The sequence below is a fragment of the Talpa europaea genome, assembly GCF_964194135.1.
Source record: "Talpa europaea genome assembly, chromosome: 2".
Taxonomy (NCBI): domain Eukaryota; kingdom Metazoa; phylum Chordata; class Mammalia; order Eulipotyphla; family Talpidae; genus Talpa; species Talpa europaea.
Window position 1 is genome coordinate 76,958,774 of NC_140068.1, and position 23,025 is coordinate 76,981,798.

Consider the following 23,025-nt stretch of genomic DNA (forward strand, 5'->3'; position numbering starts at 1 on the left):
AACTTATTAGCAGGTTTATAATAATTTGTAAATACACACAGAGTAGACATAAATAGAATCCTATTCATCAAATGAATGGAATTTTCACATTTTGAAAGGAATGGCGTAACCCCAATGATGAAATGCACATTCTAAAAGAGCAGGAACCACTCAAATTCATTCAGCTAACAAGGAAAACAATATAATAAGGGCCAAAATGATTAGATAATGACTATTCCAAGAGGTCAACCTGCAAATATCTAAAAAACAATAGACAAGTAAACACCAAAACCAATTTTAAATTCTACACATGGAAAACTATTAAATCCATATAAAGTCCATGTTCCTCTGCTAAATAAAACAAAGCATTGAAAAGCTCCTAATAAATTCACATAACTGACATTTTCAATAGAAAATGACAAATTAAACTTTAATCCATTGAAAAGAATGACAGGAAATAATTTCTAAGAGAGAAGAACTTAAGATTTCAAACACAAGAGGTAAGAAACAAATTTTAAGGTGTGAGGTAAGGAAAAATATTTTTTTTTTAAAGATTTATTTATTTATACAAGCACTGGGTACAGTCAGAAGCACGGGAGGGTGAGAGAATTCACCAGAGCCAGAGCAGGGAGCAGAGCAGGCAGAAGGACCGAAGTACACTGTTGAGGGGAGCAGCGGGCGTGGCAGGAGAGGTCTGCGCGCCTTGTGGGACCCTCGCCCGACGGCCGGCCGGGGATCGAGCCGGCACTGCAGAGGCTGCGGGCAGCTTCGCAACCCAGCGCACAACCGCTGCGCCACCGGGGAAAAGTGTTTTAAAATAAATTTGTTTTCAGTGAGGCAAACAATTAGGTTACCAGCTTCACTTGCTTTCGATCAAAAACCCTCACTTCCTGAGCTTAACTGAACAATACTAGTTCTGTTCAATATGCACGTCTATTAGTATATTCACCTTCACTGTCCTTGCTATTCTGTACCATATATTGAAAAGAATCCTGACATTAGATCCACTTGTATTTTAAATCAAATTAAAAATTTTTTGAGTGTGTTTTTAGCATCAAATTATATGCTTCTGTCAAACTGAACTGAAACAACACAGAGATCCTGTGTCTGTAAGGCTGACAGTTGTCAAAGTCTGATCTTTCCCTAATTGCTCAACCAAAGAAATATTTATAGAATCTGTTTAACCTCACCCATTCACGTTTAAGGTGATCAAAGGTAATCCACTTATCAGCAACAAGATATCCAAAATGGTACCAAAAGACAGTAATATTCACTTATTTCTAATACTTAGACATCTCAAATATAAATTTCAAGTTATTTACAATAAGCCTAAGAAAAGAATGAAATACATCAATCTTTTCCTTTTTGAATAGCTCATATTAAAACTTTCTACTGCATGTCCTGAAGATTCGAAATCTACTATCCACAAGAAATCCAAGTGTAGACTCAAAAAGTCAAAGTATCAAAGCATTGACAGAACCAAAAAGAGAATACAAGAGTCTCAGAACTGATACCGGTCCCATTCATCTCCTCCAAATTTTTACCTGATAAAACTATCAGCCAAGGCAGTCTGAATAAAAATAAAAATTAAGAGAAAAAACGCAAAAAAATAATTATTCCCTTTTTCAATGCATAGTTCTCCATCAAAACAAACACAATGCAATGTAGATATAATATAGCATCTCTTTCTAAGATGAAAGTATATTTATTTTACATTAGTAGATGAACATAAAAGTCCTTGCAATTTAAAGGAAATTGAAGAGAGAGAAATACACAAAAACACACAGCATACTGCACTATCAAGTCCAGGAAGTCTCTAATAATTGTGTCCCAGAAACCAAGCTGGTCTTGATGCTCTCCACTCCCACAAATTATAAAGAGAGAACACAGAAAACAAAAGGGAGGTACTTAGCAAGGCAATAACAACAACAACAAAAAGCCACATTCCTAAACAGAAGAAGTCTTCAGATTAAAAGAACCCACCAAGTTCCCATGCCAATAAATGAAAATGATTCTGACATTATCATGAAATTTTACACCAGGGTGAAAGGTGGAAGTGGCAAAGTATACAAAAGCTAGACGCAAAGAATGAGAAATCAAATGGAATCATACTTCTCAAAAACAACTCTGAAAGCTGAAAGGAAATAGTCACACCTTCAAAATACTGATGAAAATTATTCCCAAACTTGCACTATATACCAAAGCAAATTCTACTCAGCTGTGACTGTAGAATGACATTTCTACACAACCCAGAACTTAAACAATTTACCTGTGTTGATGTATAAAGATATATTTTGTTTGACACTATTAGCACAATGTTAAGGGAAGGGAACAGAGCTAATGAGGAAAGTTTGTGTACAGCATTAAAATTAACTTAAGGGGCCTCCCTGGTGGCGCAAGGGGTTAAGCACCGCACTATGAAGCAATCTGCAGCCTCTGCAGCATGAGTTCAATCCCCGGCCAGCCAGGGAGCAACCCACATGGCGCAGCAGACCTCTCCTGACTCGCCCGCCCGCTGCTCCCCTCAGCGGTATATTTCAGTCAGTCTGCCTGTTCTGTTCCCCACTCTGTCTCTGGTGAATCCTCTCACCCCCCCCCATATCTCTGGCTTGTACCCCAGCTGTTGTATGCATAAATAAATAAATCTTAAAAAAATAAAAAATAAATTAAATTAAATTAATGTTATTATAAACTAGCTGTTTTAAGGTTAAAATGTTAATTGTAATTCCCAGAGGAACCACTATGAAAATAACAAAAAATATACACAAGATGAAGAAAGGGCAAATGAAATAAAATGGTTCACTTGAAAACACCTATTAAACACAAAGGCAATATAATGAAGAGACAGAAAAATAAAAGAAACAACATATACTGATAACAAAGAGTGAGACAGCAAATGTAAATCCTACCATATCAGTAATTAAAGCTAAATATACAAAAAACACTCTAATCAAAAGACAGAGACTGGCAAGATAGATTTAAAAAAAAAAGTGATCCAGGGCCTCCCCGGTGGCGCAGCGGTTGAGCGCTGGGTTGCGAAGCTGCCCGCGGCCTCTGTAGCGCCGGTTCAATCCCCGGCTGCTCCCCAGCCACCGGAGGAGGGTCCCAAATGGCGCGCAGACCTCTCCTGCCGCCCGCTGTTCCCCTCAGCAGTGTATTTCGGTCCTTCTGCCTGCTCTGCTTCCCGTTCTGGCTCTGGTGAATTCTCTCACCCTCCCGCGCTTCTAACTGTACCCAGTGCATGTATAAACAAAAACAAACAAACAAACAAATAAATAACTAAATAAAACATGCCTCTATTTAAAAAAAAAAAAGTGATCCAACTGTTTGCTATCTACTAGAGACACACAGACACACTTTGTATTCAAAGATATTAATAGGTTGAAAGGATGAAAAAAGATATCAAGCAAACAACAAACATAAAATATCTGGAATGGCTACATTAACAACATGACAAAATAGAATTTAAAAGGTGTTATAGAGCTGACAAAAGTACCAAATACAATAAGAAGATAAAACAGCTATAGGCAACCAAAAAGAGCACCAAAATACATGAAGCAAAAACTGACAGAATTAAACACAGAAATAAACAGTTCAATAATATGAAGACTTCAATGTCCCACCTTCAATAATGGATAAAACACATAGGGAGAATATTAACCAGGAAACAGAAGACTTGAAAAACACTATAGGCCAATTAGAACAGACTTTACCTGCAGAGCTCTCCAACCAAAAGCAACAGATATGCATTCTTCACAAACGCACATGGAACACTCTCCAGGAAAGACCTTAAGCTAGACTAGAAGTATAATTTTTAAAGGATTGAATCATACATACAATGACATTAAAGAATAGCACACTGGGGCCTCCCTTCTGGTGCAAGGGGTTAAGAAGCAACCTATGAAGCTATCCATAGCCACTGCAGCACAAGTTCAATCCCAGGCCAGGAAGCTACCCACATGGCACAGCAGACCTCTCCTGACTCGCCCGTTGCTCCCCTCAGCAGTGTATCTCAGTCAATCTGTCTGTTCTGTTTCCCACTCTGTCTCTGGTGAATCCTCTCACCCCCACACCTCTACCCCAATTCTTGTATGCATAAATAAATCTTTGGAAAAGAAAGAATAGCGGGCCTCCCTGGCGGCGCAGGTGGTTGAGCTCAGCGCTGTGAACCTGTCCACAGTCTCTGCAGTGCTGGTTCAATCCCCGCCAGCCGTGAAGATACCCACATGGTGGGGCAGACTCTTATGTCTCGCCCGCTGCTCCCCTCAGCAGTGTATTTCAGTTGATCTGCCTGTTCTGTTCCCCTCTCTGTCTCTGGTGAATCTTCTCACCCTCCCGCACATGTGGCCTATACCCCAGTTCTTGTATAAAAATAAATAAATCTTAAAAAAAAAAAAAAAAAGAATAGCATACTTAGGTATAAATTAAACAAAAGAAGTACCATTTTTTTAATTAAAGATGTTAAGTAGAAAAACATCTCATATTTATTGATCAGGAGATTTAATATTAAGATGACAATACTCCCCAAATTGATCTATATAATCAAGGCTATAGCAATCTGAATCCCTGCTGACTTCTTTTAAAAAAACTGACAAGTTGATCCTAGAAGTCCTAAGAAAATGCAAGAAACCCAGGAAAGCCAAAGTAATCTGAAAAAAGAACAAAGTTAGAAAACACATACATCAAATCTTACTACAAAGCTATGATCAAGACCACATGGTCTATAAGGATAGACAAACAGCTGAAAGGAATAAAAGAGTCCAGAAATAAACCAACTTATGGCCAACTGACAGTCTGATAAGGTTGATAATTCAAAGAAGAATAGTCATTTCAAAAAAATGATGCTGAGACAACTGGAAATTCACAAGCAATCCTAACCCCAAACATGCAAAGAATGAAGTTGAACCCCTACTTCACACCACTTATAGAATTCACGCAAAACAGACCACAGGCCTAAGTTTAAAACCATAAAACAGAAAACCGTGAGTAAGCCTTCATGACCTTGCATTAGGTACAGTCTTCTTAGATGACACCCAAAATACAAGTGACAAAAGAAAAAAAGTCAATAAATTTGACTTCATCCACATTAAAAACTTCTGTGTTGCAAATGATACCATTAAGAAAATGAAATGACAATCCTCAAAATGGGGGAAAATATTTTTAAATCATGTATCTTATAATGATGACTTATATACAGACTATGTAAAGATTCTTAATACTCAACAAAAAAAAAGCCAATTCAATTAAAAAAATGAACAAAGAATTTAACAGGCATTCTCCAAAGAAGATATATAGATAGCCTATAAGCACATGAAAAAACATTCAACATCATTAACCATTAGGGATATGCAAATCAAAAAACTGCAAGGACATACTGCTTCACGTCTCCTAAAATGGTTATAGTCAAAAAAACAAACAGATAACAAATGTTGAGACTGGAAAATCTGAAACCCTCATACACTGGTAAGATACACAGAGCAGTCATATTTGGAAAACAGCTTGACTGTTCCTCAGAAGTTTTAACAAAGAAAGTTTGTTTTTCCTATAAAAGCTTTAATTACCCCGGGGCCTAACTATTCCACTCCTGGGTATATACCTGAAAGAAATTAAAAGATAGCCACACAAAAACCTGCACACAAACCTACATTCACTGTAGCATTATTCAAAATCACCAAAATGTGGAGCTCACTCAAATGCCTATCAACTGCTAAAAAGAGAAATATATTTGACAATAAAAAAGAATGTGGTATTGATACAAGCTACACAAGCTACATAGATAAAACTGGAAACCATTATGTGAAGTAAAGGAAGCTGGTAACAGAAGACCACATGTAATATGATTTCATTATGTGAAATGCCAGAAAAAGGCAAATTCACAGAGACGGAAAGTAGATCAGTGTTGCCAAGGGATCAGAGAGAGAAATGGAGAGTGACTGTTAACGGATACAGGTATCTTGTTTTAGGATAATAAAAATGTTCTAAAATTAGATAGTGGTGATGAACACATAACTGATTAAACTAAAAACCAATGAACTGTACATTCTAAAAGGTGAATTTCAAGGTATGTGAATTCTCTCTCAATGCTATTATAAAAATTACTATATTATTACTTGTACTGTCACTTACACGTGTAATTTTAAAAAGTTGGACTCATAGAAGCAGAAAGCACAGCAGTGATTGCCAGGGGCTGATGATGGTGTTGAAAATGAGGAGATATTCATCAAAGGTTCAAACTTCAAGTATGCGTAAGTTCTGAGAATCTAATGTGCCATATGGTGACTACAGTTAACAATACTGGATTATATACTTGAAAGTTGCCAAGAGAGTAGATTTTAAATGTTCTCTCAATATCGTCGACAATAAAATGCTAAAGATGGGAGGAGAAGCAGGTGCTAACTAACCTTATTGAGGTGATAAACCTTTCATAACAAGTATCAATCATGACATTGTACATGTGAAACTCACACAACGTTATATGTCAATTATATCTCAACAAAGCTTGGGGGAAGACACACCATATGATACTATTTATATACAGTTCAAAAACTGGAAGAAGTAATGCATCTCATTAAAAATCAGTATAATGGTTACTTTTCGGTGGACAGGAGGCTGTGAATGAAGGGAGACACAAGGCTGCATAGGGTGAGAGCAAAGTTTTACTTTTTAACCTGGAAATGCTTACTTTGTGATAAGTCACACAGATACACAAGTTATTTGCACTTTTCTATGTTCTATTTCAATTTAAAAGTCATTTTTTTAAAGAAACATATGGTCTTGTTTCTGAAAAATTATACTTCGCAATGTGTTGAGAGACTCTAGAATAAATCAATTTTTCTCAAGGACACTTTTTCTCTAGAACTTAGTAAAATCAACCATTCCAATAACAGTAAAAAATGAACTATTTAATAAGAAAGGATAAAGCATCTAATTGATATTAGCAATAATGGACGTCACTATAGATCAAAGTTAAAAGCAAAGTGGAAAATGCACAGGGTTAGAGTAAATGGTTCTGCACTTGACACATTCCTATGCCTTCAGTAGATGCTACCGAGAAGACTCTGGGGCTCTTGAGAACAACTGTGGAAAGCGCCTCCACTCAATGTCTACCAAATGCTTGTTTACTTCCCTCAACTCAATAACCTACAATTTTTCTTGCTATAGTGGCTACATCAATCTCACTTCTCAGACAGGGCAATCTTTCACCTATTCCACCTTCAAGTTCTTTATTTGGCTTTAAGTCAACAATTTTAACACCAAAATCAAGTCTCAAGCAGTTCTACTACCATGTTATTCTGAGACTTCCAAAACAGAATGATTTTACCTTCTCACTGGAACACAGAGCCACCAAAAAGATATAAATTCTGTTTCCACCCACAATACTTACCCCTGCTAAACATGCCCCAGACATTTGTTCTTCTTATATAAATACAATGTACAAATCATTCAGATTTGTGAGCAAAATTATCTTTATACATTTCAGAGATTTTACTGACAAATGACTTTTAAAGTATTATCTCCTCTAAACTTCATTACTGGAAGAAAACGCTACCACTTCTGTTTCCTTTAATACATTACTAACTTTAAACTTAGGGTCTAGAAGATTCTGGTTAAAGATTAAATTGTATAAATTAAACCTTTTTGTATTTTCGTAAGTCAAATATGTAATAAAGTAACTAAATATGAAGCTTTGGTGCTAAGGCACTCCCTTTTCTCAGGGTTTTGCAAAGGAAAAGTCCATTGCTGTGCAAAGCAAACAAGTATCTTCCAGGCATATGCTCAGGACAAAAAAAAAAATGGCAGAGAAAGAACTCCACACAATACCAACACTTAGGCCACAAGGAAAAAAATGGTGAAAAAATTTGAAAATAACTGTAAAAATATACTTACAGCCTCAAATTGCAAATGGCTATCCTTCAAGAAACTTTGAATTTTGTCCTTGGGTAAAATACTGAATCTGAATCGAAGGAGATCCATTTCTTGTTGAATGAACCAGCGTCTAAGTTCTTCACTAAAATGGAAACAAGTATAAATGAAAAGTCCAGTGATTAGTTTTTAAAAAATTAAATCTAAGAAACTTTTATGAAACAAAATTCAATATTTGAACATGAGCAATAAGGAGAAGTTAAAAAGCATACAAGTCTTCTACCACATATCACAATCTTCTAAGGCTGTGTTAAATATGGGCAAAAGGTATTGCTCTCATCCCCTCCACCTCTGGCCTATACCCCAGTTCTTATTTGCATAAATAAATAATTTTTTTAAAAAAAAGGGATCCTTTCTTTAAAAAAAAAAATTAAAATACTTCAATGCTAATTGCATGATTCTCAAATTATATAAAAGAAAACAGTTCCTTGCATTTAACATTAATTGCAAATAGCTATTTATACCGCAAACTTGAGTACTCCTTCATCTAAGGTACTTTCATCAATGCTAAGACACCACCAAATTTTTCAAACTATCTCTGAAGAGATTATGATCAAACTCTGCCAATAAACTTTGTTTAGTCTGTAGTTTATAATTACATAAAATTTAATATACGTAAGTATATCTCAATTTTTAAAAGCCAACACATAAATGTATTAAGTTATAAGATATGCATATTGGGCATTAATGTTATAATTATACTACTGCATATAAAATATGATTTAGGCCTCCCTAGTGGCGTAGCAGTTAAAGTCTCAGTGCTAGCAAGCTATCTCCAGCCACTGCCACATGAGTTCGATTCTGGTTCAGGGAGCTAACCCACATGTGCAGCAGACCTCTCCTGTCCCACCTGGTGCTCCCCACAGCATTGTATTTCAGTCCATCTGCCTGTTCTGCTCCCTGTTCTGTCTCTGGTGAATCCTCTCACCCTGCACATCTCTGGCCAACACCCCAGTTCTTATGCATAAATAAATGTTTAAAATACATGTATTATTTAGGTTTATTTCTGAGATGATTTTAGTAGTTCAGCAATTCATTTACTATACAAAATTGCATAAACTGCATATGCCTTTCCACAAAAGAAAAACTTGAGTAAAGCTGGTTAATAATTTTTCAATTATTATCTTAGGACAGTAAACAAAGCAAGATTGCCACTTGATAAGCCTATTCATGAAAACAAACATAAAAATAAGTATATTAAGTAGCCAAAATTAATACAAGTGAAAAAAAACACAAACGTTTTAAAAAGAAACAAAGCAATTAACTCCTTCTCCCTGTGGGTGGCACTATTGACTTAAAAGAAACCAACTACCACAGAAAGATACTGTAATGGGCACTAGCCCTTACAATTTAACTGCTACCAACCTGTATCAAATTCATGTGTTTAATTCCTAAAAATAATTACCCCTTTTTTTTCCAGATATCAAAAAGCCTTGTAATGAAATCCCCTCTAATTTTAAATCACAAATGAAGAATTTTTCCATAAAGTTGAATTGTTTCAACAAGCAAAATTTTGCAATGGAATTTTTTTGATGTTTTTGAGTAAACAACTAATTTCAAACAATTCACAACAGCAGTGCTCAACCAAGGAACCACTGTTTTCTGATGTTATTCTGAATTTTGCTATGTTCAGTACAAGACACGTCAGCTCTCCATGTATATAAAAACCAAGATACCGGAGTTGATTATCAGAGTATAAATGTATACTCACGACTGGCAATAAGCAAGGCGCAAAATAAAGTGAGAAATATGATCTCTTCTTCTTGGTTCATATTCATTGTCTAGGTTTTCCTTAAAAATAATGGCACATAAATAACAAATGCATTAGAATGGTAAAAGGAACATTGAGTCGGCAAAAATCAATCGCAAAGCCAGTTTCAAAAACACCTTTCTCATATTATGCTTTCCAGTATAATCACCATTTTACTTAAGTTAGCAACCAGGTCAAACTGAGAACTGCACTGAACTTCTCAAAACTATCGGCATTGGACCCCACTATTTGTTACTATCAACTCCTTCTCTCTTAACTTTCTTCCCCAGTGTGCTCACCACTTCAACCACTTCTTACATTAATCCTCTACTGCTTTCATTTCAGCCATCTGGCAAAACCTGGATTCTAAGTAAATTCATAGCTATACTCTGCAGTCCTAGTCTCAAAATGCTAAAAACCTCTGGAGAAACTGTGTAACTGAGAATTTAGAATATTAAAAATTCTCAATTTCTAACCTCAACAGGACTTAACTAATCCAAGGAATCCTTATTTCAAGTCCAAAATAGTAAAAGCAAACATACCTTGAGCATTTAAGAGGTAACAGACACTATTAAAATCATGTTTAATCTATTAACCTGTTTAATCCTTTTAAATAAAACCTGGAGGTAGGCACCACTGTATCTCTATTTTTAAAGATAAGAAGACGAAAGCACAGGGAAGTTGTGTGACTTGCCCAGGATCACAAAGCTTGTAAACAGCAGAGCTGGGTCTTGAAACACAGTCATCGCCTACCTCTTTTCTTACAAAAGCTACTTCGATTTTCATTAGTTGGCCCATGCTCCCAATCATACCACCTTTCCCTTCTCTCTCAGCAAAAGGCCCACCAGGCTGACTTCTTCAACTCCAAGCTTCTGCATCCATCTTTTCCCCCAGCCCATGGATAAATATCTCTTCTTCCTCCTGGATAAAATTAACCCCTACACCAAAACCCTGTAACACATCTGCTCTTGCTTCCTAAGGTCCTTGATTTATGAAGTAGTTTCTCCAAGCATCTTCAGACTCACCTCTTCTTTCTTCTCTAGATCTTTCTCCTCAGCTTATAAATACATTTGTGTATCTCCTGTTGAATGTATGTATACACATTTGTAAATGTTTATATCTATACATATATATGTATCTTCTTTTGTCTATAACATCCTCGACATTTAGCCTCTTTCTCCCACCTTTTCAACTACACATCTTTAAAAAGTAGATGCTCCTTAGCCAGCTATTTCCTCAACCCCTGCTATTATCCCGGCTTCTGCCTCTATTTACAAGGACTTACACAATTGATAAATCCAATGCAATCTGTGTAACTCGTATTACATTATTTATCCAAAACTTCTGAAATTCTTCTGCTTAAGACCACCACCACCAAGGAGGTGTAATATCTAGATTTGAATCTTGATTCCACCATTTATCACCTTATAAGTCTGGAGAGTTAGTTAGCCTGCCAATAACTCAGTTTCCTTATCTGTAAAAGAGGGATGATAGAACTACCTATCTCATAAGACTGCTGTCTGATAACATGGGTTATAAGTAATCTACTTACAACAATGCTTGGTAGGATTAAGCAAAATATAATTGTTTGCTGTTATTATTCCTATACTATCACTGTTTACATCATGATCATTATCAAAACCCAGACTTCTTTGACTGCTAGGACACTATTATCCTGCTTGATCTCCTATCTCTCAAGCAGCACCTTCTCAATCTCCTTCCCGGTCTCTTCCAATCCCACTTCATCTTAAATATTGGGTATTGCTCAGAGTCTATCCTCCATTTCTTTTCTTCTCATTCAAATATGTTCCTAGGGTGCTACCCCTACTCCTGGTAATTCCAACCTTCCTCTTAAATCTATAATCCCAGAGGTCTCCTACGTCCACCCAGACCTGCATGCCTATCTAATTATCCTCTAGATTTCTCCACAGACACCTCAAATTCATGTCTAGAACTAAACTCAGTATCTTCCTGCTAAGACTTGTTTTCCTCCTGTACATCACATTAAAAATATCACCACCATCCACCCTAGTTGTCCTAACTAGAAATTCCTAATTCTTATCCCTCCCTTCTTTCTGAAAACAGTCCCTAAAATCTTTTGATTCTATGTTCTAAATATCTCCAATCTTTTTCTATCCATACAATTCAGACTCTCATCATTTCCACACTCCTAAATGGTTTTCCTCCTACCAGAGATGATCCTCTCAATTTATTTGTTGTCATCTTCCTAAAATAAAAATCACAACCATCAAGATACAATTCCTGCACTACCTCCTCTGGGAAGTCTTCCAAACCAGAATAAGCTGGGCAATGTGGTCTTGGAGTTCCTGGAGCACACACCATCATCAGCCAGGGTACATTTGGCAATGTCTAGAGATACTAGTGGGTAAAAGCCAGAGGCATTACCAAGCATCCTGAAATGCCTAAGGCAGTTCCTGCAATAAGGAATTATCATGCTCAAAACAATCCTGAGAAACCCTGACATATTATAACCATCTGATTACACATCAATCACCTGTGGAAGACCCCAGGCAGCTTCCAACAGTCTATGCTACATTCATTATTTTAAATAGCCCTGTGCCTAATTCAAGATCTTTCCCACAACTGCTACTCAGTTCATGTGTGTGTGTGTATACACACACACACACACACACACACACACACAAAATGAAGGAATATTTGTTTCCCTCTTTTACTTACTCTGAAGGAAAACTTGAGCTTTCGGATCTCAGACTCCAACTTAGTCCGGTATTGGTCAGTTGTTTTCACATAGCTCACACCAAGATTTTCAACTGCTTTCAGCACTAAAAAAAAAAGAAATTTTTTTTTTGAACATAAGAAAAATACGTAAATGCAAGAGATCTTTAATTATATAAACTAAATCCAAAGCAGATAAAATCTACAAATAGCAACTTCATAATTACTTACGAAAGTGGGTGAGTTATTTTATTTTCTGCAAGTATACTGTGTAAGTTATAAACTTTTATAAGATAATCTCTCTCCATGTGCAAAAAACATGCATGTCCTACAGTAGAATCCAAAACCAGGGATTCTCAACCAGGAGAGAGGGAAGAATGACAGCTAATCACCACTGTACTGAGCTGCTGTTGTTGAGGAATGATAAAGAGTATTGGTCTGGAAGATGACTAAGCACCCTTTGTTTCACCCTTTATGTAGAGCTGTTATATTAAGCAGTCTACTTCACGGACTCAGCATAGACTCATCAAAACACAGCCCTTTTTTTTCCTGATGGAGCAGAGAAGATACAACAGTGAAGGAGTAGGGTCCTCAACTCACTTAAATGCACCATTCTGAAAAGATGCCACATACTGTTCAAAGGTCCCTACAGCTCCTTGGCAATCTTTCTTCAGATGAATTCTTCTTCCACCAATACAAGAGGCATGCTTTAATTCATGAATGAAAAACTTCTAAACTACCCCCCTGAACATAAACCCACGTCCCAGAAGTACCTAATTATGATATCCCAAAGCAAACTCAGTATCATCCCTTCAATCAAGATCTTTCGGCATTTTCAACACTGACAGAGGGTCGACCCACCAGATCATCCAAACTGAAACTTCGGCCTCTCCCATCTGCTCTCACTCCTCAATTCCAGTTGCCAAATCTTGGGATTAATATCTCCCCACATCCTTTAAATCTCCACTGTTACTGCCTTAGTTCTGGCCCTTACTATTTCACTTCTTATCTGCCACACCCCAGAGATACTTCTCAATCATCTTAATCCCTATGCAGCTTCTAATGTTGCTAAACTTCCTAAAACCCTTTTCTCCCTTACCTTCACTCTAATTCAACAAATACTGAGTACTCCCTCTCCATATTAGCAGTTCTGACTCTGCTCCTCTAAAAATGATTATCAGCATCTCACCTCCAGTTCTGATTACTCCACAAAGATATCCTGTAACATAAACTACCAAGTAAGTGCTATCATTTGTTTCAGTTCAAGACTAGCTCATTCCTTTCTTCTACCAACACACAGGATAAATGGGCTCCCAATATAGTTGTCACATCCTTCTTATACCCCAGTAATACACAATTAGCTTAGCAAAAAATGCTCTTGATTAGCCATACTTCTCCATGCATCCTAAACTTGCCACTGTTCTCTTAAATATTATATTTTCTCAAGTCTCAAAGTCTCCATATAGGTTACTATCTCAGCAGAGAAAAACCTTTCTCTATTCTTTTGAGATTTTCTACTAATCATTCAAGAGCATGTCCATTTCAACTTCTCTAAGTAGTCTTAATTAGATTAAGTCAGTCCCTCCCACCTTTGTTGCAGGAGCAATACAATTTACCTCTACACTTAGAATAAATTATGATTATTATTTTGGATGTCTGCCTCCATGAATTAGAATAAGGCTTCAATGTCAATGAGAATTACATTATTCATCTCAAAATCCTTGCCACCTAAGACACAGTGATGTTCAATTAATATACACTGTACAGTAAATAAATGACAGCAAACCCTCAATAAATATTTGTTGGCTGAATTGCTAAAGGAAATAAACTACCCTTACCCATTGCCTCAAAGTATAAGTAAGGTGCTCAAAAATATACTAATTCTTATTCAAATATCACTCACATTTAAGTCTATCGACGGCCAAGGTTTCAAATTCTATCAAAGATACGTTTTCAGAAGGCGGCTGCAAGTAAAACTGAAGGCTGTGAGGGTAGCAAGCAATCCTTTGGTCACCTGCCAACTTCAGTCTCCTCCGCTTTCCACCAGAAAACTGCATCGTTACCTTGTTTTAAAAAAACACACACACAAAGAAAGGTTAAAATGATGGAAAGTGGGGTTGAAAGGAAAACACCGCCCCCCAAGGGGAAAAATAAAAAACAACTCCTTATGAACAGACAAGAAAATTTAAGTTGAAGGGGACGTACAAAATGTTTTCCCTGGTTATCTCTGAGTAATGACTCTTGCATTTTCCGAATTTTATACAACACACCTGTGAAAATTCTGTAATGAGCAGTGGGGGAGCTGTTTACTAGAGGAGACACAGGTGGTGGTCCGAACTTTCAGCAAGATTAAACTCAGGTGAGCTCTATGCCCCACCATTCTAGCTCTCTGCAATCCCAAGAGTTAAGATGAGCTTACACGGGATGCAATCCTGAACGCCAAGGAAAGCACGATGGATTTTGATAAAGACTTCTCCTGCCGGCCCAGTTCCTCAATTCCTATCTTAGGATCCTGGTAATTACAACAACTCTTTAAAATCCATTATTTCGGAACTTCTTTTAGGGAGGATCCACAAATTGCTTATAGGAATTAACACCCCGATCCAACCTCTCGCTTCCCCCGCAGAAGCTGCCCAGGCTCAACCCATTGACAGCAGAGTCTCTGCCCCAACCAGCCAAGCCATACCCAGACCCTCACCCCGGGTCAGTCCTCAGGCGCCCCCCGCCAGCGGAGTGCGCGGCCCTTCTTGACCTTCAAGCCTCAGCGCTAAGATTGCTGTCCGCCATAAATCCGCGGTAGTTTCTCTTACCTACAACACCGCAAACGTGAAAAAACACCAACACTGTGAGCCGCTTCTCCCGGGTGGCGGGAAATTTCAGATGATTTCATTACGGAAGCGGATGCGCCGGACCGAGAGGCGGGTCCTCGGCCGCCCCGCCCACCCGGCACGCTGCGCATGCGCGGTGGGCGTTCCGGGCCGCCCAGGCTGGTTCGTGCGGTTTAAAGGCAGGAACCTCCCCTGTGGCGCGGCGGGTAGAGCGCCGTGCCGTGAAGCTGTCCGGAGGCGCTGGAGCGCGGGTTCAGTTCCCGGCCTGCCACATAGCGCGGCAGACCTCTCCTGTCTCGCCCACTGCTCCCCTCAGCAGTATATTTCGGTCTTTCTGCCTGTTCTGCCCCCCAGTCTGTCTCTGGTGAATCCTCTCACCCTCCCACGCTTCTGACCTGTACCCCAGCTTGTGTATAAATAAATCTTAAAAAAAAAAGTAACAAATTTTAAAAAGTGTTTTTAAATGCAAGTGATTTTGTTGCTAAATATTCGGTTGCACCTCCTGCATGTTGACTCAGTAGCTTCTGACGGTTGAAATGGGATGCTGGAATGTTGGTGACAAAAATATCCACAGGCCGAAGAGTAAACCAGTGTAATTTGGCTTGGGAAAGTTAATAAAGATTCTCTAAGTTAAAGAAAAGGAGGCGCTTTGACTACAGGGCTGTCAGTGATCGCTTTCGCCCTGGGGTAGGAATGGAGGACGAAGAGACATTTATTGAGATCCGGTTTTGCATGCTGCCCACTCATTAGGGGATTTTTTTTTTTTCTTTCTTTCACGTATCTTAAACGGTAGATTGTATCACCCGCTTTTAGAAAATAAAGCTGAAAGCTCATTGTTATTGTGCCTTTCTATGTATAATATGTATTTGTTTTTTCTAACAGGTGGCAAACCCCACATGTCCAGATTCCGACTTCAGTTCCCTCGTCACACACACACACACACACACACACACACACACACACACACACAGCTTCGTGCATAGTGAGTCCCCAGTAAAAAACCTGGAATATGCTAGAACAAGTGAAAATATGCACACACGCAGGAACTGCACCGGGATCAACAGAAATTAGGAGCGCTCAGGTCGAGTAAATGGAAAGCACTGAAGTGGGTGTGGCTCTTGGACTGCCAACCCCAAGGAAGCAGCCCCTCCAGCTCTTGGGGAGCTCTGCGAGTTTCAAGAGCGGGAAATAAACCTCACTTGTGGCCTCTAGGGGGCGGTGTGTCATTACAAGTGTCAGAAAAAGGCTCCTATAAAGCTCGTGATGGGCAGTGAAGAATGTTGTGAAATATTCAAGTTTTTAGAAATATAAAGTATTTTGAACCAATATTAAGTATCAGAGCATCTACCTGCCATTGACCACTTTGCAGGAGGACCAGCATTACATTCTTTTGGGATGCTTCTGACTGCTATGAGCAAGCTGCCCTTTACAGGTTTCTCCAAATGTCCACTGAGCCTTGTCCTCACTAGTCCTGCAATCTGAGCAGATGTCGTCCATCACCAGAACTTTAGCTGCAGGACAGCCTCTCTGAGCTAAACTCATTCTCATTTAACTTTTCTTAGCTTTTTTTTTTAAGATTTATTTTTATTTATGCATACAAGAACTGGGGTACAGGCCAAAAGTGCAAGTGGGGAGGTGTGAGAGGATCCTCCAGAGACAGAGTGGGGAACAGAAAAGGGAGACTGAAATACACTGCTGAGGGGAGCAGCAGATCGAACTCGCGCTGCAGAGGCTGCAGATAGCTTCACAGTGCTGTGCTTAACCCCTCTTGCCACCAGGGAGGCCCAACTTTTCTTGGCTTTATCCTCAGTCCGGTCTTAAATTGCATCACACTTAATTTTAAATGTCAGTACTCCTTTGTCTGCAATAGTTAGTTCTAATAACTATTTCTTTGGACAGTTAAGACAGTCTACCACAAATATAAAAGTGCTTACATTAGTGACAACTAACACATTGGCAGTGAAGTAGAATAGGTACATTTGAAGGTGTTTTTAATGTTCTATTTTAATCATTCAATAAATATTTAAAGGCTTCACAAAGCATGGCCCCAAGATTGATCACCTATGGCTCAATTCCAGTTTATGCTCTCATCTACCAGCTGCTCCCTTATAAGGCCTTACACTTCCCCACCTTGTGTCTCTCATTTTTGGTGATCTCTGTATTTCAGAGTCCTAGTCCTTCCCTTCTATTAGAATCCTGCCTATCTTCCAGTAGTCAAATGCTGCCTTCCTCCATCCAACTGAGCCTGTGCTGATTCAACCTGGGCTATTCCTCAAACTCTTTGTAATTCCATATGCTATGATTCCTTCTCTAGTTATATTCTTCTACCTAAAAAGTTTTTAATCTTTTAGGAACACGAACCACTGGACAATTTGATCAACTCACTTCTCAGAAAAATGCACCTATATACCATATTTGTAGACTATTTGAAAAGGGTTGTGAATACATGTGTGACTCCTTAGGAATATTAGCATCTCTAGATGTTAAGTTCTTTTATAGCAGGCCTTTTTGCTTTTCTTTGTGCTCCCTGAAGTGCCCAACATAGTGTAGTGGGGCAACCAGGTGCAGGGCAAGTCTTCCAGCTCCCCACAAATCTTTACTCTTTTCTCTTTAGACTCTCTCTGGTGTTCACTTGTGGTCCTTTCCTCTCATAGCCATAGCTGTTCTTCACCACCCTGATAGCCTCAGCCTCCAGGCTCAGGTGTGCACACTCACACAAGCCCACAACCATACTCCAGGTGTCCACCCTCAAGACACGTGTGCCCCACGCCCACACTCCCAAGCACCTCCTGCATTAGCACAATCAAGGGTGCAGGTGATAGCCACAGAGGCTAGCAGTGTAAAAGCCTGATCATTTCATTTACGCTACACATAGTATCTTCCAAATTAAAGGATGAAGTAATGTCTCAGAACTGGAAAAACAGGCTCATGTTTAACATTCCCAATATCTTACTAAATATTATTTCTGCTAGACAACCCACTGTAGCGACAGTAAGAAACAGTGCAGGATCTCTATGATCCAAGCAGACCGGGTAAAGGAGAGTCCTGGAGACTTCAGTGGCTTTTTTAGGGTTTTGTTGACTTTACCAGGTACATGGAAGGCAAGGGTGCATGTTGCCAGCCTCCCAGCAAATCTTCACTCTTCCTGGGCTCTCCCGCATGGCATTCTCTCATGGTCTGCTCTCCTTTGTTCTTCTGACTTCCCCGTGACACCCCCCTTCTGAGCCCAGTCTCTCAGCCCAGATGTACCCACTTACGTTTGCCCACACCCTACTCCAGGTGCCTGCCATCAGGCATGCATTCAGGACCGCAGGGATCCATCATTAAGCCTAATGGCGGGAGGGCAGAAAAGCCTGGCAATTATTTACCCTACACCCACATTAATAGCTGCCTTTACATCATATTAAAAATCAATTTTCAGTCCAGGGAACAAAATGATTCATGCCAGCATCTTTATTGTTTTTTAATGCCACAGTATTAGTGCCTCCATCACTGTAAAGAGTATTTTCTGTATCCTAAGGTAATTGCTATCTGAATCCACATCAGAGTACCACAAATGCACGATAAGGTCATACATTTCAGTAGCCATATTTAGTAAACCCATTGTAGGGTAAAGAAAATATCAGGCTTTTCTGCCCTTCCGCCATCAGGATAGATGATGGATCCTTGTCCTGAATGCATGCCTGATGGCGGGCACCTGGAATAGGGTGTGGGCATAGGTAGATGGGATTCAGTTGAGCTAAGACTGTGCTTTTTAAGGGCAGCGTCACGGGGACGCCAGCAGCAGCAGTAGAAGTCGAAGCAGAGGCCGAAAGAGAAGCTGAGAAGCAGCAGAACGAAAGCCAGAGAGCCCAGATAGAGTGAAGACTTGCTGGGGGCTGGGAGGCTGGCAGGCCTCTGCCTGCTCTGTGGTTGTAAGGGCCGGACTGGGCACAGTGCAGGTTTTCTGATCCCATGCAGACCAGGTAAAGGAGGAGTCAGAGTCCTCAGTAGTTTTACAGGTTTTTTATTTTGGGTTCACCAGGCATATGGCAGGCAGGGGTGCTGGCTGGGGGGCTGGGAGGCTGGCAGGCCTCCCAGCCCCCAGCAAGTCTTCACTCTATCTGGGCTCTCTAGCGTTCGTTCTGCTGCTTCTCGGCTTCTCTTTCGGCTGCTGCTTCGGCTTCTACTTCTACTACTGCTGCTGCTGCTGCTATCCCCGTGACGCCGCCCTTAAAAAGCACAGTCTTAACTCAGCTGAATCCCATCTACCTATGCCCACACCCTATTCCAGGTGCCCGCCATCAGGCATGCATTCAGGACAAGGATCCATCATCTATCCTGATGGCGGAAGGGCAGAAAAGCCTGATATTTTCTTTACCCTACAGTGGTCCAGTCCTGCCCTTACACCCATGTAAGCTCTTTTGTGTATTTATTTCATCAACAAAAATGGATTGACACAGGGCTCAGCCCTAGCAACCAAGGAGCATGTAAATTACAGATCCCAGCATCCCAATCAGGAAAAGGAAACACATATAAACACACAGCTTTTACTTCTACTAGATCTTAAGCATCTCAAAAATAAGGGGCACTGTGACATTCATATTTGTAGCTCTGTGACTGGCACTCCATGGGCCCTCAACAAATATGTATCATATTGAATTGATGTAAAATGTGAGAAATGTACCAAAAAGTGCTGGGTTCAGCTTGACATTCAACAGATGGTTTGAATCAAATGTGACCCAAACCTATAAAACTTCAAGTTTTCATCTGGAAACTTCATACACATTCCTTCCAGAATGACTTGGCACCCCCAGTTTAGCCTGTAATAAGCACAGAGTACCTTCTCTGACGGAATTTCCATGAATCATCACTGCTCAATTCAGTGCCTGCCAGCCACAGACAGACTGTCCCACAAGGCATTCACCCCTAGATAACTCCAGGCTTCTAGGAGTTCTGCCCTATAGTCATACAGTGGAGATTTTAGTTACCAAGCTTGGTAAGCCAGTGAGTGTGTTCATTCCCCTGTGCAGGGTGTGTTGCCCTAAAACCCAAAGGTGTGGTAAGTTTCCTTACCCAGCAAGGATGCTATAAATTCTAGGTCCTGCCAACTCTGCCATGGAAAGCAGATGAATAGGAGGCATTTCCAGCAGGATAGCTGACCCATAAAAGCTAATGCACAGATAGCCAAGAGCTGGTGCCTTCACCCTTTCCATTGCCCTGCCTGCCTCTGGGACCTGCCTGGGGAAGAAGCCTAAACAAGCACTTTGTTTATTCTGCCTTTGCTTCTTCCATTAGTGTAGCATCAAAGAGCAAGAGACTAGTGGAAACACATTCTCTTAAAAGTAAGCACACAGGTTACCCTTCCATATATCAACATTATATGACTGGTTCCAGAAATACTAATTGAACACCTACTAAGTGTCAGCAATGGTTTCTGTACTGGAGAAACAAGAGTGATGAAACAGCCAAAATTCCCTGCCCTCACAAACTTGATATTCTAGGAAGAGAGATTATAGACAAGAGAAGGATACATATTACTGTTATATAATACTCTCCAAGTACAAATAAAAAAATAAGCAGAGGAGGATATAGAGTTTTTGGAGGGGGCACTGAAATTTCAGAATGGGTAGCCAGAAAAGATTGACTAAGAATGCAGAACCAGGGCCTCCCTGGTGGTGCAGGAGTTAAAGTCTCAGCGCTTATCAAGCTAACATCAGCCACTGTGGCATGAGTTAATCACCAGCCAGGGAGCTGATACAAATGGCACAGCAGACTTCTCCTGTCTCTCCCGCTGCTTCCCTCAGCAATGTATTTCAGTAGATCTGCCTGTTCTGCTCCCCACTCTGTCTCTGGGGAATCCTCTCACACCCTGCACCTCTGGCCTATACCCCAATTCGTGAATGCATAAATAAATAAAAATAAGGGCCTCCCCTGGTGGCACAGCGGTTAAGGGCTGGGCTGCGAAGCTGCCCGCAGCCTCTGCAGCACTGGTTCAATCCCCGGCCAGGGGCGAGGGTCCCACATGGCGGGGCAGACCTCTCCTGCCATGCCCACTGCTCCCCTCTGCAGTGTATTTCGTCAGTCTGCCTGTTCTGTTCCCTTCTCTGGCTCTGGTGAATTTTCTCACCCTCCTGTGCTTCTGACTGTACCCAGTGTGTGTATAAATAAATAAATAAATAAATAAATCTTAAAATAAATAAATAAATAAAAATTTTAAAAAAGAATGCAGAACCAGAAAAAAATTAGGGATTTAGTTGTACATATCTTTAGGAGAGTAGCATTTCAGATGGAAGGCTTTCCTAATTCCATAGTATATAATACAATATTGGTATTGATACAAGAAAAAACAAATGGAACCAATGGAACCAGTTTAGCCTGTAATAAGCACAGAGTACCTTCTCTGACGGAATTTCCATGAATCATCACTGCTCAAGTCAGTGCCTGCCAGTCAATGGAACAGAGCAGAGAACCCAGAAATGGACCTACAGCTATGAAGAAACCTGCGTTATAACAGATCTACCACACAAATAAATGGAGAAAAGATGCACAATTCTACATGGTGATGAGACGATGGCTCTCTCTATGAGGAGAGGGTGTCTTACCTACCACTATACAGAAAAATCAGGCCTTGTGTGTGAAAGGCAAAACTTTAAAGACTTAAATATCTAAATAATGTTAAGAAAAGGTACAAGCTTTTTAGAGTAGTGATGCAGGGGTACGACATTGTGAATATACTTAATGCCACTGAACTATACACTTTAAATGGCTAATTTGTATTAAGAATATTGGGCCTCGGGCCTCCCTGGTGGTGCAGGTGGTTGAGTACCACACTGTGAAGCTGTCCGCAGCCTCTGCAGCCCAGGTTCAATCCCGGGCGGCCAGCAAGAATCCCGCATGGTGCCGCAGACCTCTTCTGTCTCGTCCACTGCTCCCCCTCAGCAGTGTATTTCAGTCATCTGCCTGTTCTGTTTCCCACTCTGTCTCTGGTGAATCCTCTCACCCTCCCGCACATCTGTCCTATACCCTGGTTCTTGTATAAATAAATAAATCTTTTAAAAAAAAAAAAGAATATTGGATGGACCTCAATTTTTCCTATGAAGCACAAGCTTAAAAGGAAAGGATCGATCATTTTAATTATAACAAAATAAAGAACTGAAGTTTAGAAAGCACAAAAATATACATTTTTAATGATCTTCAAATTGTGAAAGTTGTCAGGTATGATTAACCTAGGATTTGTTAGAATATAAGAATAAGATAAAAACAATAGAAAAAAGGAGGAAAAAATCCTGAACATGTATTTCACAACAGAGGATGTAAATTTCCTACCTGTCATCAGGACATACCCATGTGAAAATAAGTTCAATCACATTAGTCATTTAAGAAATGCAATTAAAATCACACTGAAGTAATATTCTACACCCACCAGAGGGACAAAAAATTTTTAAGTCTGAAAATATTGAGCATTGACAATGAATTCGTATACTGCAGATAGGAGGATTCATTGATGGAACTACTTTGAAAACAATTTGACATCATCTGGTAAATTTCATCTTTTGTCCCAGTGCAGTAGTAATTCTAAGTATATTCTCCAGAGAAATTTTGGTACACAGATATTAACAAACATTAACAAGGATGTTCATAACAACACTGGGACAGTAAAACACTGGAAACTACCCATCATCAGAAAATCAGGTAAATAAATTATAATCAATTCCACAGTAAAATATTTTTTTAAAAAAAAGTGAAAATGAATAAACTGCAAATAAAGTAAACATACCAACATGGATGAATCTCAAAAATTTAATGTTAACTGAGAAAAACACATCATAAAAGAATCCCTCACCCTACTCTAAGTTTCATCCTCTA

At 39.5% G+C, this 23,025-nt stretch overlaps 1 protein-coding gene across 1 annotated transcript in view; it reads right to left on the minus strand.

Annotated features, from left to right (window-relative positions):
- Positions 1-14,406, minus strand: part of PRIM2 (DNA primase subunit 2) — a gene marked incomplete at both ends in the record, with an annotated part of 281,009 nt that extends 266,603 nt beyond the window's left edge. Inside the window, 4 exons of the mRNA XM_084228130.1 lie at positions 7,867-7,987; positions 9,614-9,693; positions 12,353-12,456; positions 14,253-14,406. Coding sequence (XP_084084256.1) covers positions 7,867-7,987; positions 9,614-9,693; positions 12,353-12,456; positions 14,253-14,406 — 459 coding nt within the window. The remainder of the gene's footprint in view (positions 1-7,866; positions 7,988-9,613; positions 9,694-12,352; positions 12,457-14,252) is intronic.
- Between the last annotated feature and the right edge of the window lie 8,619 nt (positions 14,407-23,025).